This window comes from Natator depressus, chromosome 3 (assembly GCF_965152275.1).
Source record: "Natator depressus isolate rNatDep1 chromosome 3, rNatDep2.hap1, whole genome shotgun sequence".
Lineage (NCBI taxonomy): Eukaryota > Metazoa > Chordata > Testudines > Cheloniidae > Natator > Natator depressus.
In genome coordinates, this window is record NC_134236.1 from 69,503,013 (window position 1) to 69,523,586 (window position 20,574).

The following is a 20,574-nucleotide window of genomic DNA, read 5'->3' on the forward strand; positions in this document are numbered from 1 at the left end:
TTCGATCAGATATGTATGCCTTAAAGTCAATCGTTAGCCATCCTCTCACCCCCAGTGATCTCAGTATACAGTTGCTCAGATAAATCAGACACATTCATCCTCCATGGTACTTTACGTAGTCATTGTAATTTTCACTTAGGATATTTAATTTAAAAAAATCTATTTTACATGGAAAACACTTGACTTCATATTCTTTCAAATCCAATAGTCCTTTATCACAGCCAGAGCTTTCTTTCTACTTTTTATAGTAACTAAAAAGATAGTGTTAAATTATATTTATGATTTTAATAGAAACTGCATGTATATGGATATGAAATATAAAAAGGTACTCATACAATTGTAAATAAAGTAATTCAAACTCCTTAATACTTTGGCTTTTGGATCAGTTCATGTGCATTAACATGATAAAATGTAGATAGCCTTGTTTTTGTTTGCACTATTTTAAATTATTCAATACACATTTGAAACCTTTTTAATATTCTTCTTGGGAGGAGATTTTTTTTCGAGACTGGTGTCTCATTACCTTATCCACACTATTCCTGTCTGAACATTCAGCTCCACTCATTAGAACTAACATCTGCTACAAACGTTATTAATGAGATACGTATCAAGGGATACAGGCAAGCCACAAACCACCTGGGCTAATCACACTTTTTGGTACAAAAACCGATAACAGCACCAAATATAGAACCTGCCTTAACATATTGTAATAATTATCTTATTCATACAGCAACTGCAATTTCTAAAATCCAACCCTTCAAAATTAGGTGCATTTGTAAAACCATATGTGTATCTTCTAGCTACTGCTAACGTACAATGTATACCCTTTATTAACAAAGCCACAGGGCATAATTTTTGTAATGGAAAATTTTCAATTTCCCTTTTAGATTTATATGTCTCATGAATGTATTAGCATAAAAATATTTTCAGGATACCAGAGGCTTAGTAATAACTGCTTCAATAGATACATAATATAGAATTCACATTACACAGTTTTAGAACATTTTTAAACTTTAAAGGTTCACTAAAAATTTTAAGCAACAAACCTTAAAAAGTATATTTAAGTTTTTTTTCCCCAAAATGCATGATTTACATGTAGTTATTTTAAATGTACATGTTAAAATTACAAAGGAAATATTTCCAAAAGGAAAACATTACTTAGGTGAACTTCAAAAGCTTTTGGTTTGATGTTTTAAGGTCATTTGCCAGACCGTATCAATACTTGGGATTCAGCAATCAGTAGCCAGCAACCAATCCAAGCCCCAAGTATAGACAAAGAAATTCACAATTTGCATCACCTGATCTCGGCACACCTTGAAAGCTGGAAAACCCAAAGGCTCTTTGTTTTTGGCTTCTATTGTGTTTAAAATTTCTTGGGAGTATAACATTGTTTATTACAAAAAAAGGGGGGGGGCGCGAAAATCAGTGGAAAAAAATTTACTAGACACTTTTCTGTGAAAATATTGGGGTTAATATTGATGGACAGGAGGACTGGAGGGGAAAAAGCAAAAAACAGAGAAAAGGGTATTGAAAGTAGAAGCAGTTTAATCTCCTTCTAGAGTAGGGTGCTGGTTCCAGGGAGTTCCAGCACTGGTTTTTTTGTTTGTTTGTTTTTAAAGGACTCAACCACAGACGTACACATATGTACATATATACAAGCAAGTGTATCTTCCACTATATTGCCTTACTTTAACAGACCACCTCATAGTTACAATTAGTTTGTTTACTTAGTAATAAACATACAACAGAGTATTGGATTTTCTTAATATGATTAGAATTTTCATGTACTTCAGTAGTCCAAAATTTGAGTGGAAAAAAAAAAAATCAGTTAAAAATGAATAGTAGCTTTTGTAAAACCCCAGAATTATTCAGTAAAAATTAGTAAAAAACAGAAAATAAAGGATGTCAGTAAATTCAATCAATGAAAACAATCTCAGTTTTCCATGTCAATATTTGGATTTTGTACAGATTCACAGGTACACAGATACACAGGTTGCTTGTCACAGACGATTGAAGAAGGGCTAATCCTAAATAAAAAGATATCCCCAGATTCCAGAAGAAAAAGTCACCATTTAAGGAGGTAGCTAGTACTATATTTTAACAATATTTTAGACAATTAACATTAAAATGACCACACTGGGTCAAATCAATGGTCCATCTAGCCCAATATCCTGTCTCTGACAGTGGCCACTGGCAGATGCTCCAGAGGGAATGAATGTAACAGCGCAATTTCACATGATCTATCCCTTGTTGTCCAGGCTCCGCTTCTGACAGTTGGAGTTTTAGGGACACCATTGAGCACTGGATCACATCCGTGACCATCCTGGCTAATAGCCATTGATATCCTCAATAAACTTTTCTGGCTCTTTTTTGAATCCAGTTATAGTTTTGGCCTTCACAACATCCCATGACAATAAGTTTCACAGGTTGACTGTGTTGTGTGAAGAAGTACTTCTTTTTGTTTGTTTGTTTGTTTGTTTTTAACCTGCTGTCTAATAATTTCATTGGGTGATTCCTGGTTCTTTTGTTATGTGAAGGGGCAAACAACACTTCCTTATTCACTTTACCCACACCATTCACAATTATATAGACCCCTATCATATCTTCCCTTATTTGTCTCTTTTCTAAATCCCAGTCTTCTTAATCTCTTCTCATTTGGAAGCTGATCCATAACTCTAATCATCTTCATTGCCCTTCTCTGCACCTTTTGCAATTCTGATTTAACTTTTTTGAGATGGGCTGACCAGCACTGTATGCAGGATCCAACGTGTCAGCATACCATGGGTTTATATAGGGACATTATGATATATTCGGCTTTATTTTCTCTCTCTTTCCTAACGGTTACTAACAATTAACAGCTTTCTCACTTTTACCCTTTTTAGGTGACAAATCTGAGGAACTGTCCCACTGAGGTGTCAACAGAAATGGTTTTGGAACAAATTGATAAATGAAACAATAATAGGTCAGCAGGACCCCTGCAGTCACCTAAGAGTTCTCAAGGAACTCAAATATGAAACTGTAGAACTACTAAACAGTGGTATGTAACCTATCACTTAGATCAACAGCTGTACCAGCTGACTGGAGGATAACTAATGCGATGCCAATTTTCAAAAAAAGTTCTAGAGGCAATCCTGGCCATTACAGGTAGGCAAACTGGTTGAAACCATAGTAAAGAACAGAATCATCAGACACATAGGTGAACACGTTGAAACTGTAGTAAAGAACAGAGTTATCAGACATATAGATGAACACGATTTGTTGGGGAAGAGTCAACCCAGCTTTTGTAAAGGGATTTCATGCCTGACCAATCTAACAGAAAATTTTGAAGGGGTCAGCAACCATGTGGACAAAGGTGATCCAGGAGGTATAGTATATCTGGATTTTCAGAAAGCCTTTGACAAGGTCCCTCACCATAGGCTCTTAAGCAAACTAAACAATCACGGCATAAGAGGGAAGGGTCCTCTCATGGATCAGTAACTGGTTAAATGACAGGAAACAAAGAGTAAGAATCAATAGTCAGTTCTCAGAATGGAGAAACGTAAATAGCAGAGCCCCCCCGGGATCTGTACTGGTACCAATACTATTCAACATATTCATAAATCATCCAGAAAACGGGGTCAGCAGTGAGGTGGCAAAGTCTGCAGCGGATACAAAATTTCTCAAGGTAGTTAAGTCCAAAGCAGACTCTAAAGAGTTACAAAGGGATCTCACAAACCTGGGTGACGGGGCAACAAAATGGCAGATGAAAGTCAATGTTGATAACCACATAGTAATACATATTGGAAAACATAATCCCAACTATATACACACACACACACACACACACACACACACACACACACACAACAGGATGGGGTCTAAATTAGCTATTACCACTCAAGACAGAGACCTTGAAGTTATCGCGGATAGTTCTCTGAAAACATCCTCTCAATGTGCAGTGCCAGTCAAGAAAGCTAATAGAATGTTAGGAACGGTTAGGAAAGAGATAGATAATAAAACAGATGCCCCTATATAAAGCCATGGAATACCCAAACCTTGAATGCTGTGGGAAGTTCTGATTGCCCCTTCTCAGAAAAGATATATTTGAATTGGAAAAGGTACAGAGAAGGTCAACAAAAATGATTAAGGGTATGGAACAGCTTCTATATGAGGACAGATTAAAACGACTGTGACTCTTCAGCTTGGACAAGAGATGACTGGGGGATTGGGAGGGGGAATATGACAGAAGTCTATAAAATCATGAATGGTGTGGAGAAAGTGAAAGTGTTATTTACCCCTTCACATAACACAAGAACAAGAGGTCACCCAATGAAATTAATAGGTATCAGATTTAAAACTAACAAAAGGAAGTACTTTGCAAAGGCCAAAACTATAACTGGATTAAAAAAAGTTAGATAAATTCATGGCAGAAAGGTCCATCAATGGCTATAAGCCAAGATGGTCAAGGATGCAACCCTGTGTTTTGGGCGTCCCTAAGCCTCTGACTCCCAAATGCTGGGACTGGACAACAGCGGATGGATTACTTTGATAATTGCCCTGTTCTGTTCACTCCCGTCGAAGCATCTGGCATTGGTCACGGTCAGAAGACAAAATACTGGGCTAGATGGACCATTGGTATGACCCAGTATGGCTATTCTTATGTACATATAAAGAATCAAAACAGATTCCAGTGCCACTTAGTGACATCACAAACATCGTAAATATGACAAAGTAGCCCAAATGTTAAACTACTAATTTCTGTTTTGACTCAAATTTTTCCTACTAGCTGAATTTTCTCATTTAACCTCATCTTAATATTTTGATTTATTTTGTGTTTTAAGTCAGTTTTTGAGTTGGGCATATGGGAAAGAAGATGTCCCTCATAATAATTAGCATACTTGTTGGGTATAAAAATACTAACCTATTTAAAAAAATTTTAACTTGCCACAGACTTAATCCTGAATAAGGAGTACTACACCTTTATGCTGTTAAACAAGATACTTAGAAAACAAATTTCTCCAAAGCAGCTGAAAATTATGTTAATAATTTCAAGCACAAAAACACTGTAACGGCATGGCACCCATCTCTCACAAGCACCCCTTCTGCTCAGGTGTGTCTGCAGTCCTTAAATAGTCTTGGCCCTGGTATCAGGCCATACTCCCAGGGCTTCCTCTCTGGAGGTAGTGGTTTCACCCTCTTGGTCTATTCTGGTCCCAGCTCAGCCACTAAGTAGTTCAGTTCACCTTCTCGGGGTTTATCACTGTCCAATTGTAGGCTGCTTCCCCAGTGGCCTATGGGGGGGACCCAGGCCCGCTCACTACTCTGAGTCCCAGCCCAGGGACCCTAAGAATACCAGCCATGCACTACCATATCCCTTTAGCTAAACTACTTTCAGTTCCCTGGGCCAATTCCTGCCCTACCCAGGCTCGCAACTTGCTGTCTTCCTATTGAAGCCATTCACTCCATGGAGAGGTTTCCAATGTTAGTTTCATTACTTTCCTGCTTCCACTGAAGTCTCTTTGGTGACCTTACTGTAATTCTCAGTAGACAAAGCCCAAATGCTACTCTCTCCCTCACTGAAGGCATGCTGTGTCAATGACAGACATCACAGATCTCTCACTTCTGAAATACCTTCAGGTAATAAACACACGCCACTCATACATGTACCTGCGAACATCCCTCCATGTTAACAGGTCACACAAACTTCTGTCACACTATTTCCCTGTTCAGAGACACAAAACCCAACTACTGACAAAACCTTAACTGAGTACATATGACAAGCTCCCCCACTGCTCCAGTTTCTCTGCTCACAACTCACATCTTGTCTATAAGACTGCACCTTATCTTCAGTTAAAACCCCTAAAAGGATTGTAGTAAAGCGCTTTTGTTACATTATTCCTCAATATTGCATACGATTACTGCTCGTTTTATTTTTAGGGCTATGTTAATTTGAGAAGGGGAAAAAACAGTGATGGTTGATAGTCAAACAATAAGCACAACTATCCATAAAGCAAATAAAAAATACTTGTGCTATTGTATAGATAACCCCATGATACAGGAAGCATTTAAAAAAAATTCCAAAAGGTGAGAACTCAACTCCTGTTGAAATCAATGGTAATTGCAGACCTCTGAAAAAAATCAGGCCCTCAATGAAATTAATGACTGTCACACAGACTATCACTGTCGATATTTAAATCGGTACATACAGCAGACCAACAAAATGATGCTCCAGTATCTGAGCCTCCTGAAAGGCAACTGATGATCTGTTTTGAACACTGAAGCAAAATCCTACTTATCTACCTAATTTGTGATATATCTATTACTGTAGTATCAAAGGCCCCAATTCAGCAAAGCATTTAAGCATGTGAATTGGGGGAAGGGGGGGTCTAAGCATCCCTAGCCATTTAAATCCTAAATAAATAAATAGTCCCATTGAAGTTGGGAGTTCAGAATTTGTCCCTTGCTGTGTACAGATCTCCAGAAATGCAGATTTGTGTGTGCCCCTCTCTCTAGTGACCTGCATATTGAAATACTTACTTGTCTGGAGATCTGCATTCAGTGTGGGTTCAAGCACAAAAACAAAACGCTGTCCATGTTTGTGCCTGGGTGGACTAGGCCCAGAAGCCCCCTGCCACACCCATCCAAGGAAAGGGGCAGTGGAGCTAAGTCCTCCGAGTGGTCAAGAGAGACCATGCAGTAGATAGCCGATCAGGGAAAGGCTGCAGGGAGCCAGTCAGGCCCCAGGAGAGCCATATTAAAAGGAGCTGCAGACCCAGAGACTGACAGTTACTGACTGGCTGCTTGGGTACATGGTGGAATAATGTGCACTATGGAGGTATGATTTCTAAGGCGGATTAATGTGTTGCTCATTAATTGGTCTGAGTAGATCCTGCTGTTCCCTAGTGCACTTTAACATAGTGCTGCTTCAGACTAGAAATCACACCCCCATAGTTTGCACTGCTGCTCTATATAGCAAATCTGATTTTTCTACTGATATTTCTAACTAGGGCTGTCAAGCGATTTAAAAAATTGATCGTGTTTAAATAGAATACCATTTATTTAAATATTTTTGGATGTTTCCTACATTTTCAAATATATTGGATTTCAGTTACAACACAAAATACAAAGTGTACAGTGCTCACTTACAAATGTAGAATTATGTACAAAAAAGACTGTATTCAAAAATTAAACAATGTAAAACTTTAGGGCCTACAAGTCCACGCAGTCCTACTTTAGCCAATTGCTTAGACAAGCAAGTTTGGTTACAATTTGGAGGAGATAATGCTGCCTATTTCTTGTTTGCAATGTCACCTGAAAGTGAGAACAGACGCTCACGTTGCACTGTGGTAGCCGACGTCGCAAGACATTTACGTGCCAGACGTGCTAAAGATTCATGCGTCAACCACCGTTCCACAGGACATGCGTCCATGCTGATGACGGGTTCTGCTTGATAACGATACAAAACAGAGCAAACCGAAGCATGTTCATTTTCATCCTCCGAGTCAGATGTCACAAGCAGAAGGTTCATTTTCTTTTTTGGTGGTTTGAGTTCTGTAGTTTCCGCATCTGAGTGTTGCTCTTTTAAGACTTCTGAAAGCATGCTCCATACCTCCTCCCTCTCAGATTTTGGAAGGCACTTCAGATTCTTAAAGCTTGGGTCGAGTGCTGTAGCTATTTTTAGAAATCTCACATTGGTATCTTCTTTGCGTTTTGTCAAATCTGCTGTGAACGTGTTCTTAAAATGAACAAGTACATAAAAGGTTGTTACAAGGAGGAGGGAGAAAAAAATTTCTTCTTAACCACTGAGGATAGGACAAGAAGCAATGGGCTTAAATTGCAGCAAGGGAGATTTAGGTTGCACATCAGGAGAAACTTCATAACTGTCAGGGTGGTTAAGCACTGGAATAAATTGCCTAGGGAGGTTGCGCAATCTCCATCATTGGATATTTTTAAGAGCAAGTTAGACAAATTCTGTCAAGGATGGTCTAGATAATACTTAGTCCTACCATGAGTGCAGGGGACTGGACTAGCTGACCTCTCAGGGTCCCTTCCAGTTCTATGATTCTATGTGCTGGGTCATCATCCAACACTGCTGTAACATGAAATATATGGCAGAATGCTGGTAAAACAGAACAGGAGACATTCAATTCTCCCACAAGGAGATCAGTCACAAATTTAATTAATGCATTATTTTTTTTAATGAGAATCATCAGCATGGAAGCATGTTCTCTGGAATAGTAGCCGAAGCATGAAGGGGCATATGAATGTTTAGTATATCTGGCACGTAAATACCTTGCAATGCCAGCTACAGAAGTGCCATGCAAATGCCTGTTCTCACTTTCTGGTGACATTGTAAATAAGAAGCAGGCAGCAGTGTCTCCCATAAATGTAAACAAATGCGTTTTTGTTCGCGATTGGCTGAACAAGAAGTAGGACTGAGTGGACTTGTAGGCTCTAAAGTTTTACATTGTTTTGTTTTTGAGTGCAGTTATGTAACAAAAAAAATCTACATTTGTAAGTTACACTTTCACGATAAAGAGATTGCACTACAGTACTTGAATAAGGTGAATTGAAAAATACTATTTATTTTGTTTATCATTTTTACAGTGCAAATATTTGTAATAAAAAATAATAGTATAAAGTGAGCACTGTACACTTTATATTCTGTGTTGTAATAGAAATCAATATATTTGAAAATGTAGAAAAATATCCAAAAATATTTAATAAATTTCAATTGGTATTCTGTTTAACAGTGCGATTAATCACGATTAATTTTTTTTAGGTAATCGTGTGAGTTAACTGCGATTAATTGACAGCCCTATTTATAACTTCTCTTTTTGTATTAATTCTCTATCCTCGCTAGTATCTGCAACATCTGCACATCCTTTGAATAGAGACCATACCCCATTATTATGTGTGTGGGGCAATCAGTTCACTGTTAGAGCTCAAATGTATGTCCTCTGTGAACACAGTATCCTGTAACTTTGAACTTAAATAGCTGATCCAGGAATTTTTCCATTCTTTCATAACATCTAGAACTAAAGGGAGCTGGCAATTTCTTCTTCATTTCTTATATTCTTCTTACCCATAGTATTTTGCTGCTACTCCTCTTCATTACTCAGACACCTCAGTTGTGTATATATTTTTGACAGCGCCAATCGTGACTCCTTTTTCCCCTCTCCTAGACAGATAATTACATGGGGGGCAGGAGGGGAATACTGTTAGAAAGTCCAGGTGCCGGTGCAACCTTAAATTGGTCCCATTTGTGCATACCATGCACACCAGTGGCAAGTTCAACACCAAATGCTTTATAAATGTTTGTTCCCCAAAGCACAAGGTCTTTCCCCAAGTCTTTACCAACTACCAAGGCACAGAGCAAGAGCAGGGAAAAATCTCACCTCCATGAGATCTCAGGCTTCTATAGCCCTTCCTGCCAGCCAGTCTTCCCTGTCTCTTCCTGCCTCTCAACTGTGTCAGCTGATCACTCAGCTGAATCACCCAGCTAATTAGTTAATCACTTAGTATTTAAACTATTACCTTGTCAATTTACCCCATGTGGGGACCCTTATAAAATAAACAGAGTAGTGAGTCAGCCTTAGGCTAGTCACACACTGTCACAATGTGTTGTGACCATCTTGTCCAGCATCACATGGAAAGTCTGTGGAAGAGCCAGGAAAAGAACTCCGCTCTCCTGGAACTCAGTCCAGTAACTTAAACAGAAGAGAATACCCTCTCCTTACAATCCTCTGCCTCATTCATTATCCATCTTGTGCAGTGATTGAGGCAGGAATCCTACAGACCTGAAGAAGAGCTCTGTGTAAGCTCAAAAGCTTGTCTCTTTCACCAGCAGAAGTTGGTCCAATAAAAGATATTAGTTCACCCACCTTCTCTCTCTAATATCCTAGGACCGACATGGCTACAACAACACCGCATATAACAAATAGTATGTGAATATGCAATTAAACACTATCATAATGCATAATGTTCTTTTATTACAGTTTTTTGTGACTTCCCAGGGTTTTTAAAAAGCAAATTGAAACAAATGTACAGTGGGGCCCCAGTCTAGTTGGCCCTCTAGGCACTTACTGCTATATAAATGCCAAATAATAAAGATTACAAGAGCAATAAATCATTATTCAAGGTATAAACAGATCACCAGCGAAAGTCACGAAGAAATTTTCTCCCAGTGCACACACAGGTACATTATGGAGTTTCTTCTTATTTGATAGCTATTAATTTCAGCAACACTCCACCATTTTAGAGTCAGGGAATCTATTTCAAACCAGAATTAACTGCAAGTGTGACCACAGTATAGCTTCAGCACTAGTCACCATGTCAGTTTCACTGATCTGATATTTTAGTTGCTTATTGATTAATTTTTTTATTCCTACATTTTACTTGTATCATTTCTTATATGGCTTCTAAGGGAGGTAGTGTTTTACTTCTCATATGGAATACAGTGGTGAGAGAATCTTTTTCATATCCCCTTCCACTTCTCGAACACTCCCAACAAAATACAGGAAATAGCTAATGTTTAAGAAGGTTTGTTCACCACATGTATATATTAGCTTGGGGAAAGTAAAATTTAAAACTCCAGCTTATCCTGCTCCAGTCTACACTTAAAATTTAGATCAAACTAGCTATGGGCTGTGGAAGAATTCTTCCATTGACCTAGCTACCATTGCTTGGGGGTGTGGATTACCTACATCAACAGAAATACCCCATCCATACATATGGGAAGTGTCTATATTATTGTGCTACAGCGGTATAGCTGCAGCTGTGCCGCTGTAGTTCCTGTAGTCGAGACATGCCCTCTATAGTCTGCATTGATTTGTAATGCCAGACACAGAATAGCTTTACTTTGCTCACTATATATTATTGATGAGTTGTCTGGAAATGGTAGCTGCAAGCATTTTCAATGCATGATGCTAGCTAGTTTCTCTACTGATTCTGTAACCACTTCAACTGAACTGCTCTTGTAACTTTCTTCCTACAGAGCACAGTGAATTAAAATGGATATCCCTATACAACTCCCAACAGCAGAAGGGGGAGAGGAGGTATTTTCTCTCTTTATCCAGCGGTAGATCAACTGTCAAAAATACATTCTACACATACAAGTCTTGCACACAAATGCAGACTGAAAAATGTATTCCTGCAACTCTACGAAAAGAATGTTAAACACTGCAATACATGTAACAGAAGTTACTGTTCAATCAGAAGGATGCTGATGAGTCAAACAATTCCAATTCTAACACAGGACTACAGTACTAATACCTTTGAAGAATTATGACATTCCAATCATTAGTAGAATGCATTGTCAACAGGAAAAGTAAATAAAATTTTCAAATGTCAGCAACTGAAGAACAGATTAAAATATAAAGATTTATCTGTGTACCATAAGGTATAACTTTTTTCTTACCAAGCTGAGTTCCTTTAAGCTTCTAACTGTACATTATCTTAGGCCTGGTCTACAATAGGAAATTAGATCTGTATAACTATGTCGCTGAGGGGTGTAAAAAATACAGACCCCTGAATGACACAGTTAAACCAACCTAACCCCTGATGTAGACAGCGCTAGGTCGATGGGAGATGCCCTCCCATTGGTGTAGGTAACGCCTTCACTGAAGTGCTACGGGTGCAGCATTACAGTGTTTTAAGTGCAGACAACCCCTATTATAAGGCACTCATCACCATGGTATACAAGCCCAGCTGGTTACCAACAGGCAAAACTCAGGGAGGACAAAAATTAAAGCAAAAACATTAAATAAAATACACTTAAAGGAACATTCAGTCTGTAGAAAAGCATCCCAGATGAAAGAGGCTTGACATCAAGTTTCAGCATAACTTATGTACAATAGCAAACTATATTAGAACTTCAATTTTTTAGAGCTGACTGTTTCTTTAACAAAACAAAACATGCCTCTCCATTGTACAAGGCAGAAATTCACACTCCGAAGAGCATACAAACTGCTCATCAAAACAATTTGCTTTATGTACCAGCGTGAATTATGTAATTTTTTTTCTATATGAAACTTACCGAGTGCCATCTGCTTTCCAGCTTACTTTGTATGGCTTCTGCTCTAAAAGTTTAATATTTTGTTTGTCCATAGAAATAGGCTGTGCTCCAGGGAATCCAGACCTAAAAGAAGCAGGGTTTTTATTAATATTCTACGAGTGATCCATACAAGGTAATGTATTTCTCAAATCAATCTTGCATGAGACACAGTTAACACTACCTTTTCTACAAGGTTAACTTTTAGTTGGAACATCTTCCATAACAAGGTTTTTTTTTCCTTACAATAGGCACCCAGTTTTTGATAAGCACATAAAGCATTTTTGAGTATAACAAATGATAGTAGCCTGAGTTACTCAAGAGTTCAAAACTGCAAGTGTTTTGCTTTGTTTGTTTGAACTTACTACTAAGCTATTAGATCTGTAAACTAAGTGGTACTGTGAATATTCCATGAGCCTTTCACTTCTGGAAACTGACATTCAAATTCTGGATTACATCTAGAAATGGTACTAAACCAGGGTTCACATCAATCCTAGGTACAAATTCAAGCCAGCAATGAGTGCATCAGAAAGGCCAAGAAATGGAAAAACTAGGGTTTTGCACATCAGAACAGATGTGTATTGATATTTGTATAAGTAAACTTGCAATTTTTTGCCTGCTTCAAGCCAGTGTTATTTAGTTTAATGTGCACTAAAACTCCCCCAAAACTTTTAAAATAATGATTAGACCAAACTATTGCCTTTGGTATTTGTGTAGCAATGGCTAACATGAACGTAATTTATTATCTGACCCTGGAAATATGATTCTGGAATCTTGTTTCTTAAATTATAACAGCTGATCATTTTCTTTCCTTTGTAGGCTATTATAGTTTTACTGTTCAATATTTCTGGTTACCTTTTTTTTTTTTTTTGGGGGGGGGGGGGGGGGGAAACGGGACCACTGTCCATCCCAATAATAGCTGCCTACTTGACTTTTCACAAAATTAAGAATATAATACTGAATTTTTGGATTGTTCAAAGAAAAAAGTTTAAATTAAATTATTTTTCCCATACCCTTCCCATCCACAGAATTGCTGACATTTTTGTTGTATTTCTCTTAACTTTGGTTGAGTTGTCACTTGGGTTACTCGTTTAACTGTCACTCCTTCCAAGAAAATTGCACCCTAAAAAAAGAATACAGAATGCAATTAGAATTTAAGATCTATCACAAAAGCAATTCAGAAAACTGATGCTTTCACGTACACACGGACTTCTAGACTGACTGATATTTAAGGTTACACAACTAAGGTCGACTTACCCTGGTAGTGCAGACCTGGTAGTGCAGACTTACCCTGGTAGTGAACAACATAGCTGGAGTCGACATAGCTTAGGTTGACTTATTGCGGTGTCTACACCGCGCTGCGTCAACAGGAGACTCTCTCCCATCAAGTTACCTTACTCCTCTCATTCCAGTGGAGTATCAGAGTTGACTGGAGAGCACTCTGCGGTCGATTTAGCAGATCTTCACTAGACCCCCTAAATCAACCCCCGCTACATCGATCATAACAGCATCATTCCCCGGTAAGTGTAGACATGGCCTCAGTTTCCATTACAGGTCTTATTTGGCCCTACTTCTAAAATACACCAAAATAGTCATATTGCCCTCAAAATTGTTAGGTTAGGACTGTGGTCACGATAGAGTTCTTCTAGAAAAACTGAAATCAGATAAGGTGTTTATTAATTAAAATTTAAACAATTACACAGCTACAAGGTTTTTTCTTTGGTTGGTTGTTTTGCCACTTTATAGCAAAAGCCCAGAAAAAAAGACGACAGATTAAATCTACCTTACTGCTCTCCTCCAGCAGAGATCTAGTGCCCATGAACAAAAGGCAGTTAAGGTCAAATTAACAAAGTAATTAATATGTATTATAGTCCACAGAGCTAGCTTTTTGCATTTTATTTTACTTAGCAGTAAAAACAAGGAAACTACAGGCCTGTATCCTGTAAGGCATCAGCTTAAGCAGTTAGCATAAGGCTTTGAGGCCCGTGAACTTTGGCATAGAATAAATGGCCCAACAGTCACCCTGAGTTTTGGGCAAGTGGGTATAATGTGCTTAAGGGAGGAGTTTGTACAAAATAATACCAGGTAACTGGAGAAACACTGAACTGATACTAGTTTAAAATATTTTAGGATAAAATGTTAGCAAATGCTTAACCGCAAACTTGCCTTGGCAACAAATTGATGTATATGGTAATAACCTAAAATCATTAATATACTAACCAATAGGATAAAAGCACCATAGAATATCAGGGTTGGAAGGGTCCTCAGCAGGTCACCTAGTCCAACCCCCTGCTCAAAGCAGGACCAATCCCCAATTTTTGCCCTAGATCCCTAAATGGCCCCCTCAAGGATTGAACTCACAACCCTGGGTTTAGCAAGCCAATGCTCAAACCACTAAGATATCCCTCCCCTAACTTTATGGTGGACAAGGAAGGTTGGGCCTTTCAGTGAATATTCATGACAATCTCTAGGCCCTATAATAAGGCCGAGCACCATGTAAGAAGGGTCAATCGATCTTAATCTGGATCTGGACCATCAGACTTGTTTGGCATGCCAGGAAAAGGGCTGCAAATTTGCCTCTTACCATCAGATCCCTAAGAAGGGGTGTGAATATGTGAGCATATGCAAGGAATGGGGTACAAGAGATAAAAATATAACAGTAATGCAAAGTTAACGTTAAGGGGTTTGCAGCTTTTCTGTCTTTACTATCTTAATAAAAGTGGTTAAAGCTTTGCTTTACCCTCACTGCAAGTGTCTTCATTGGGCACACCAGGGTTCCCAATCAGATACTGAACTTGATAACCTTGATTCTGTTGTGCCTGATTCTGAGACTAGAACCCTACAGTCCCTCAACTCTTCAAATCAGTATTAATTGGAATTCAATAATAATCAGTGGCCTCAAAAAAAATCAGGGAACAGTATTTAATAAAGTCACTGGGGAACATCAGCTTCAGTGATCACAGTCAGAACATTTAAGGACTGCTGGAGACCTGAATTTTCATTTTAAAAACATGAAATGCAGCAGATAAAACATTATAACCCTATCATTCTCCATTCAAATCCCTCTTTGAGAAGCACTGCTTCAGCCAGACCTATGCAGAGAAGAGCCACGACACTGATTAAAGGATTAGAAAAACTCAAAGAGCTCAATATTCTTAGGGTTACCATATGCCTGGGTTTTCCCAGACAACGCTTTTTTTGGTCCTCCGATCTCCGTCTGGGCAGATTTTTGAAATATGAACAAATATCTGATTTCTCCTTGCTCATCCTTTTTCCAACACTGATTCTGCTGAAACTACAATTCCAAACATGCCCTATGAGTGGCATTCACGTTTACTGGTTTGCCACCCTTACTTATGGACTGCTGCTGGCAGCGGCACTGCCTTCAGAGCTGGGCAGCTGGAGAGCAGCAGCTGCTGCTGGCTAGCCACCCAGCTCTGAAAGCAGCGCAGAAGTCAGGGTGGCATGGTATTGACTGTTGAGTCACTAAAAGGGATCCTGTTTGTGCAGTACCACTTCAGGAATAGATCCTGTAATGACTTTCATGGCTACCTGATGAGCAATCAACCACTGCTGCGAAAGATACACTCTACAGAGAAACATGCATGGGCACAACAGGAAGAAGCACTGTAGGAAAGGACTGACTGCATGTAAAAAGGTTTATTTACATTTGATTTACATTTATTTTTGAGGCCATTACACTTATTTATAAAATGTTAAATATTCAAAGAAGAAAGAAAGTGTACAGTAGAAAACTGTACCCTCCTGTGACTCTCTGTACCTCAGGGGAACACCCTGCACCCCCATATTCATCCTCATAATATGATTGTGTGGTATCCAATGCAAAGTTGGTCATGTTGGGTGTCTTCAGAAGGCTCACGATGCACTGAGCATTGTTGTTATAGTAATGTTATAGGTTGTAATTTCATGTATATAGTTATGAGGCTGAAAATGTGTCCTCATGGCTTAAAACAAGCCCAGGCAAAAACTCTCCAGGAGAGAGGCCCAGGCCAAACTGTCCAAGAGCAGAGGGGCAGTTCACATCTCTTCAGGGCATGTATGGGACAAACCCAGCCTGCCTCACAGGAACAAAGGACACTGGCCTAGGCAGCAACTGTTAGACTCTCCAGTGAGTCACCCCCCTTCCTTTGGTCAGTTTGGGACTATGATGAGGTAATGCTCACCTGACTCTGAAAGGGGGGAGAGGGGGCAAAGCCAAGAGGGAAGAAAGACCATGATAAAAGGGGAGAGATGTTTGCCATGCGCTCTCTTCCACCTCCATCTACAGACACCACCACCAAGCGACTGAAGCACTGATCAAAGGGGAGAACCTGGATGAAGGGCAACCAGCCAGCCTGTGGTGAGAAGCACTAAGGGCTTGGCTACACTTGCAGATGTAGAGCGCTGAAAGTTAAACCAGCCTTCAAAGACCACAGCAGGGAAAACGCTGCCATATGTTTACACTGTCAACTGCAAGCGCAGTGGTGTGGCCACATTAGCAGCTCTTGCAATGCCACAAAGAGCAGTACATTATGGTAGCTAACCCAGTGTGCAAGTGGCTGCAGCGTGCTTTTCAAATTGAGGGGGTGGAATGTGACAGGGAGTGTGTTGTGTGTATGTGGGGGGGGGGGAAGAGAGTGTGTTTTGGGGGGCTGACAGCATGTCATCATGCTGTCTTGTAAGTTCAGAGAGCAGCAGACAGCCCCCCTCACACACACACTCACAACAGCAGCATTCTACACTAATGGTTTGCTTTGTCCCAGAGCAGATAAGCATGCTGGCTGTCAGAAACGGAGCTTTGAAAGGAGATATCTGCATGCCTGCAGCCGATTTCAAAACAATGAGAAGAGTGGCCACCTGATTTCAGGGGATTATGGGACGTTTCCAGAGGCCAATCACAGTGCAATAATGCAACACGTTGTCCACACTGAAGCTCAGGCGTTTCAGCCGGGGCGCAGCAAGCTTTATGCTTCTTGTGGAGGTGGATTACCAGGAGCACTCCAGTTGCAGAGTCCAGGCGCTCTACATGACTTGCCAGTGTGGACACCTCAGGAGTTAGGGCGCCTGGGGCTGCTTTAATGCACTCTAACTTGCAAGTGTAGCCAAGCCCTCAGTTTGTAAGGGCACTGAAAGTGTTAAGATCATTTTATAATGCATTTTGCTTTTATTTCATTTGACCAAATCTGACTTGTCATGTTTTGACTTATAATCACTTAAAATCTATCTTTTGTAGTTATTACATTTGTTTGTTTATTCTACCTGAAGCAATGCATTTGGTTTGAAGCATGTCAGAGACTCACCTTGGGATAACAAATCTGGTACATATCAATTTCTTTGTTAAATTGACGAACTCTATAAGCTTGTAGCGTCCAGCAGGCATAACTGGACACTGCAAGACAGAGGTTCCTAAGATTGTGTCTGGGACCAGAAATATTGGCTAGTATCATTCAGTTGCACAATCCGAGCAACAGCTGGCCAAAAGCGCTCCATCACATAGCTGGGAGCAGCTTATGCGCTAGCGGCTGTGTGTGAACAGCCTGAGAATGGGGGTTCTCACAGTAGAGCAGGGTAAGGCTGGCTCCAGAGTTGAGGATTGGAGTGACCTAGAAGATCACCGGTCCAGATAACACAAGGGGAACATGACACCTCCCCTTCCCTTCTCCCACCTCTCCCTACCCACGGCAGTGTTCTCTATTTGAGAACTTCAAATATGGTAACCCTAAATATACTTAGATTAACAAAGAAAAGCTAAGGGGTGAGTTGATTAGTGTCTATAAGTATCTACATGGGGAAAAATATTTCATATTAGGCTCTTCAATCTAGCAGACAAAGGTATAACATGATCCAATGAATGGAAGTGTAAACTAGACAAATTCAGACCGAAAAGAAGGCATACATTTTTAATGGCGAGAGTAATTACCCACTGCAACAATTTAGCAAAGGTCATGGTGGATTCTCCAATCACTGACATTTTAAAATCAGGATTAGATTTTTCTTCTAAAAGATATGCTCTAGGAATTATTTTGGGGAAATTCTATGACTTGTGTTATACAGGAAGTCAGACTAAATGACCACAACGGTCTTGGAGTCTATGAATCTATTAATTCTAAACCACGTACAAAGTAATTCTGTTACAAGAAAATTAAACAAATAACTGCCTCACCTGGGAATTTTAATATTTAGGTCATCTGGCAGCTTACCTATGATCTGTTTTTTAACTTAAGTTCCAAGATTTTTTGAAGGACCCCCCATGTTTTCCTCTACTTTACAGCACCAGAAAACTGATACCAACAACAACTGGAATCTATCTTTTGTCTTTAAAACGTCTGTTTCCGCAGAAGAAAAAACCTCATTCACCTCATAAGAAATTAAAGATCACACTGTCTATTCACTAGGACAATCTTGTGCGTGATCACAGTGTTGTTGCCAAACTGCCAAGGATACAACTTGACAGCACTCACATTTCCAAGTGAAATTAGTAAGAGCTAATGATGCTTAAGAACCAATGAAAACCACACTTAGGTTCCTCCAGTAGTCAGAGCAGAATACATTTCTGCCTCTCCTTACATTCAAAATGTACCACACAAGCTGCTGACTATATTATAATAGTACAGTAGTATACTTTGAAATACACAAAGCACCCAATTCCACATGCACTAGCTAAGAGGGGTGGCCTGTTGATTTAGTGGCAAAGCTACATCAAACATCAGAGTTTGCAATCAGAGAACGGTTCCTCACTCCCTGCAAGGTGGGAATTGAAAGCATGGAAGCTGAAGCAAACTCACCCGAGAATGTGCAAGAAGTATCTTGTGGTTCACAAAGGACTCCCTCTGAGTAATGTTCAGATAAAAATTAACTAACTCTGAAAGAAGCCAGATCCAGTCATCTTTGGTCGGGAGAATTTTCTCCACAATAGGAGTTTGAGAATACTATAAAAAGTTGATTTGTTACCTGCATAGTTGTATAAAAACACAGGCATAATTTTTCTTCTAATCTAAACCAGCCTAATACATAAAGTTGTACTGAGCATTACAGTAAGCCTAAGAAAGATATCATTCAAAAGGATATTGAAAACAAACCTACAGAGTGCATTATAAATTATTTTAGTCTTTAAAACAAGTCTGATGCTCAGGGGAATAAAACAAAATTGCAGTTCAGCAACAGAACAAAACCAGAAATCTATGTGATTAAAGACTCCTAGTCCCTAGTTCAATACAATAACCCAAACCTACCAGGCATAGCGTCAACAAATGTTTCTAACACGTTCTCGATTGAATTGGGCAGCAAAGAACTTGGTTAGAATATTGATAACCCCAAGATGTTATTGGCTTGGCTGTGGACCTCGGCATATCTGGATGGGATCATTTTCAATTCTCATTCTTATACAAGAGATCTAGAGAATTAGGCTGTTTCACTTAGAAGTCTTCATTGTTTGTTGCTCCATAGGCTTTTGTTCTGTCACTCTGTCTACTCACTTACTTGAAGGGCACTGGGTGAAAGAATGAGGTAGTTTTGGGCTGCAGTGCTATCAGTACATGAATGGTTCAGTGAAGGAAGCAGGCAGCTGCCTAGATGCAGTGTCTGTGCAGTCTCAGTGTCTCTGCTAAGAGAATGGTTTGGAATAGGGAAAGATGGTCATGGTTTACTCCTGATAAGGGAGATTATGCAGTGTAGTGAAACAACCAGAGAATATGATAGTACCTTTCCCCACTACTAAGACAGTGCTATCTATTTTTTGCCACACAGGCAAGTTTTCCAAAAGGCAGAAATGGGAGTTAGGTGCTTAACTGCCATCTGTGTCATTCGAAAACCTCTCCAGAATTTTTCAGTCAAGGGGTACTTTCAAATCCTCAAATTTTATTTATTTATTTATTTGGACTTGCAGGTGGCAGAGTGCTTAATACAATTGTTTTCTCTCAAAACAGCAATCTTCTATAAGGTTACTACTCAACAATTTGCATCACCATTTTGTACAGTTTATACAGGTTATAACCCTCCATATGTTGGGAAGGGTAAATTATTTCTTTTTTTAGAAAAGTAAACTACTTCAATAATTAACTTCAAGGTTACATAAAAGTCAGCTTTGTGAAATTGAAAATATACATCCTAGTCTCCTACTTGCCTTGTTTGAAGGCTGGTTTTGTTTGGATTCTTTTGTTAATTGATGTAATATTTTGAGACTTTCATACCCTGACCTGAAACAATGAGCTCTCTTGCAAAGACAGTATATATTACATATGATTATGGTGCACTAAAAGTGTGAGGGATGGAAACCAAGCAAGAAAAATATCAAGTAAATTCTGAACTACAGAGCCTTGAAAAGACACTTTATCAATAATTCTTCAAAAAATAAGTTCAATACCTCATCAGTTAAGCGCTGATTTGTACTTTAACCGTATTTACTATATTTATAAAACTTCAAGAGATGGGTTTATCTCATTCTTGTAGGTTTTATGACATGCCTAAAAAATGAATTTTGTGAACAGAATATAAATTAATTCTTCTTTTAAAGGAACTTTGGCTTGTAAAAGTAGTTAACTACA

At 39.2% G+C, this 20,574-nt stretch overlaps 1 protein-coding gene across 2 annotated transcripts in view; it reads right to left on the reverse strand.

Moving 5' to 3' along the window:
• The window catches only part of RNGTT (RNA guanylyltransferase and 5'-phosphatase), a 457,144-nt gene that overhangs the window by 379,857 nt on the left and 56,713 nt on the right, over nucleotides 1-20,574 (reverse strand). For both annotated transcript variants that reach the window (XM_074948099.1, XM_074948098.1), the window contains exons 7-8: nucleotides 13,045-13,154; nucleotides 12,017-12,118 (exon numbers count right to left, since the gene is read on the reverse strand). In XM_074948099.1, the coding sequence (XP_074804200.1) occupies nucleotides 12,017-12,118; nucleotides 13,045-13,154 (212 nt within the window). The remainder of the gene's footprint in view (nucleotides 1-12,016; nucleotides 12,119-13,044; nucleotides 13,155-20,574) is intronic.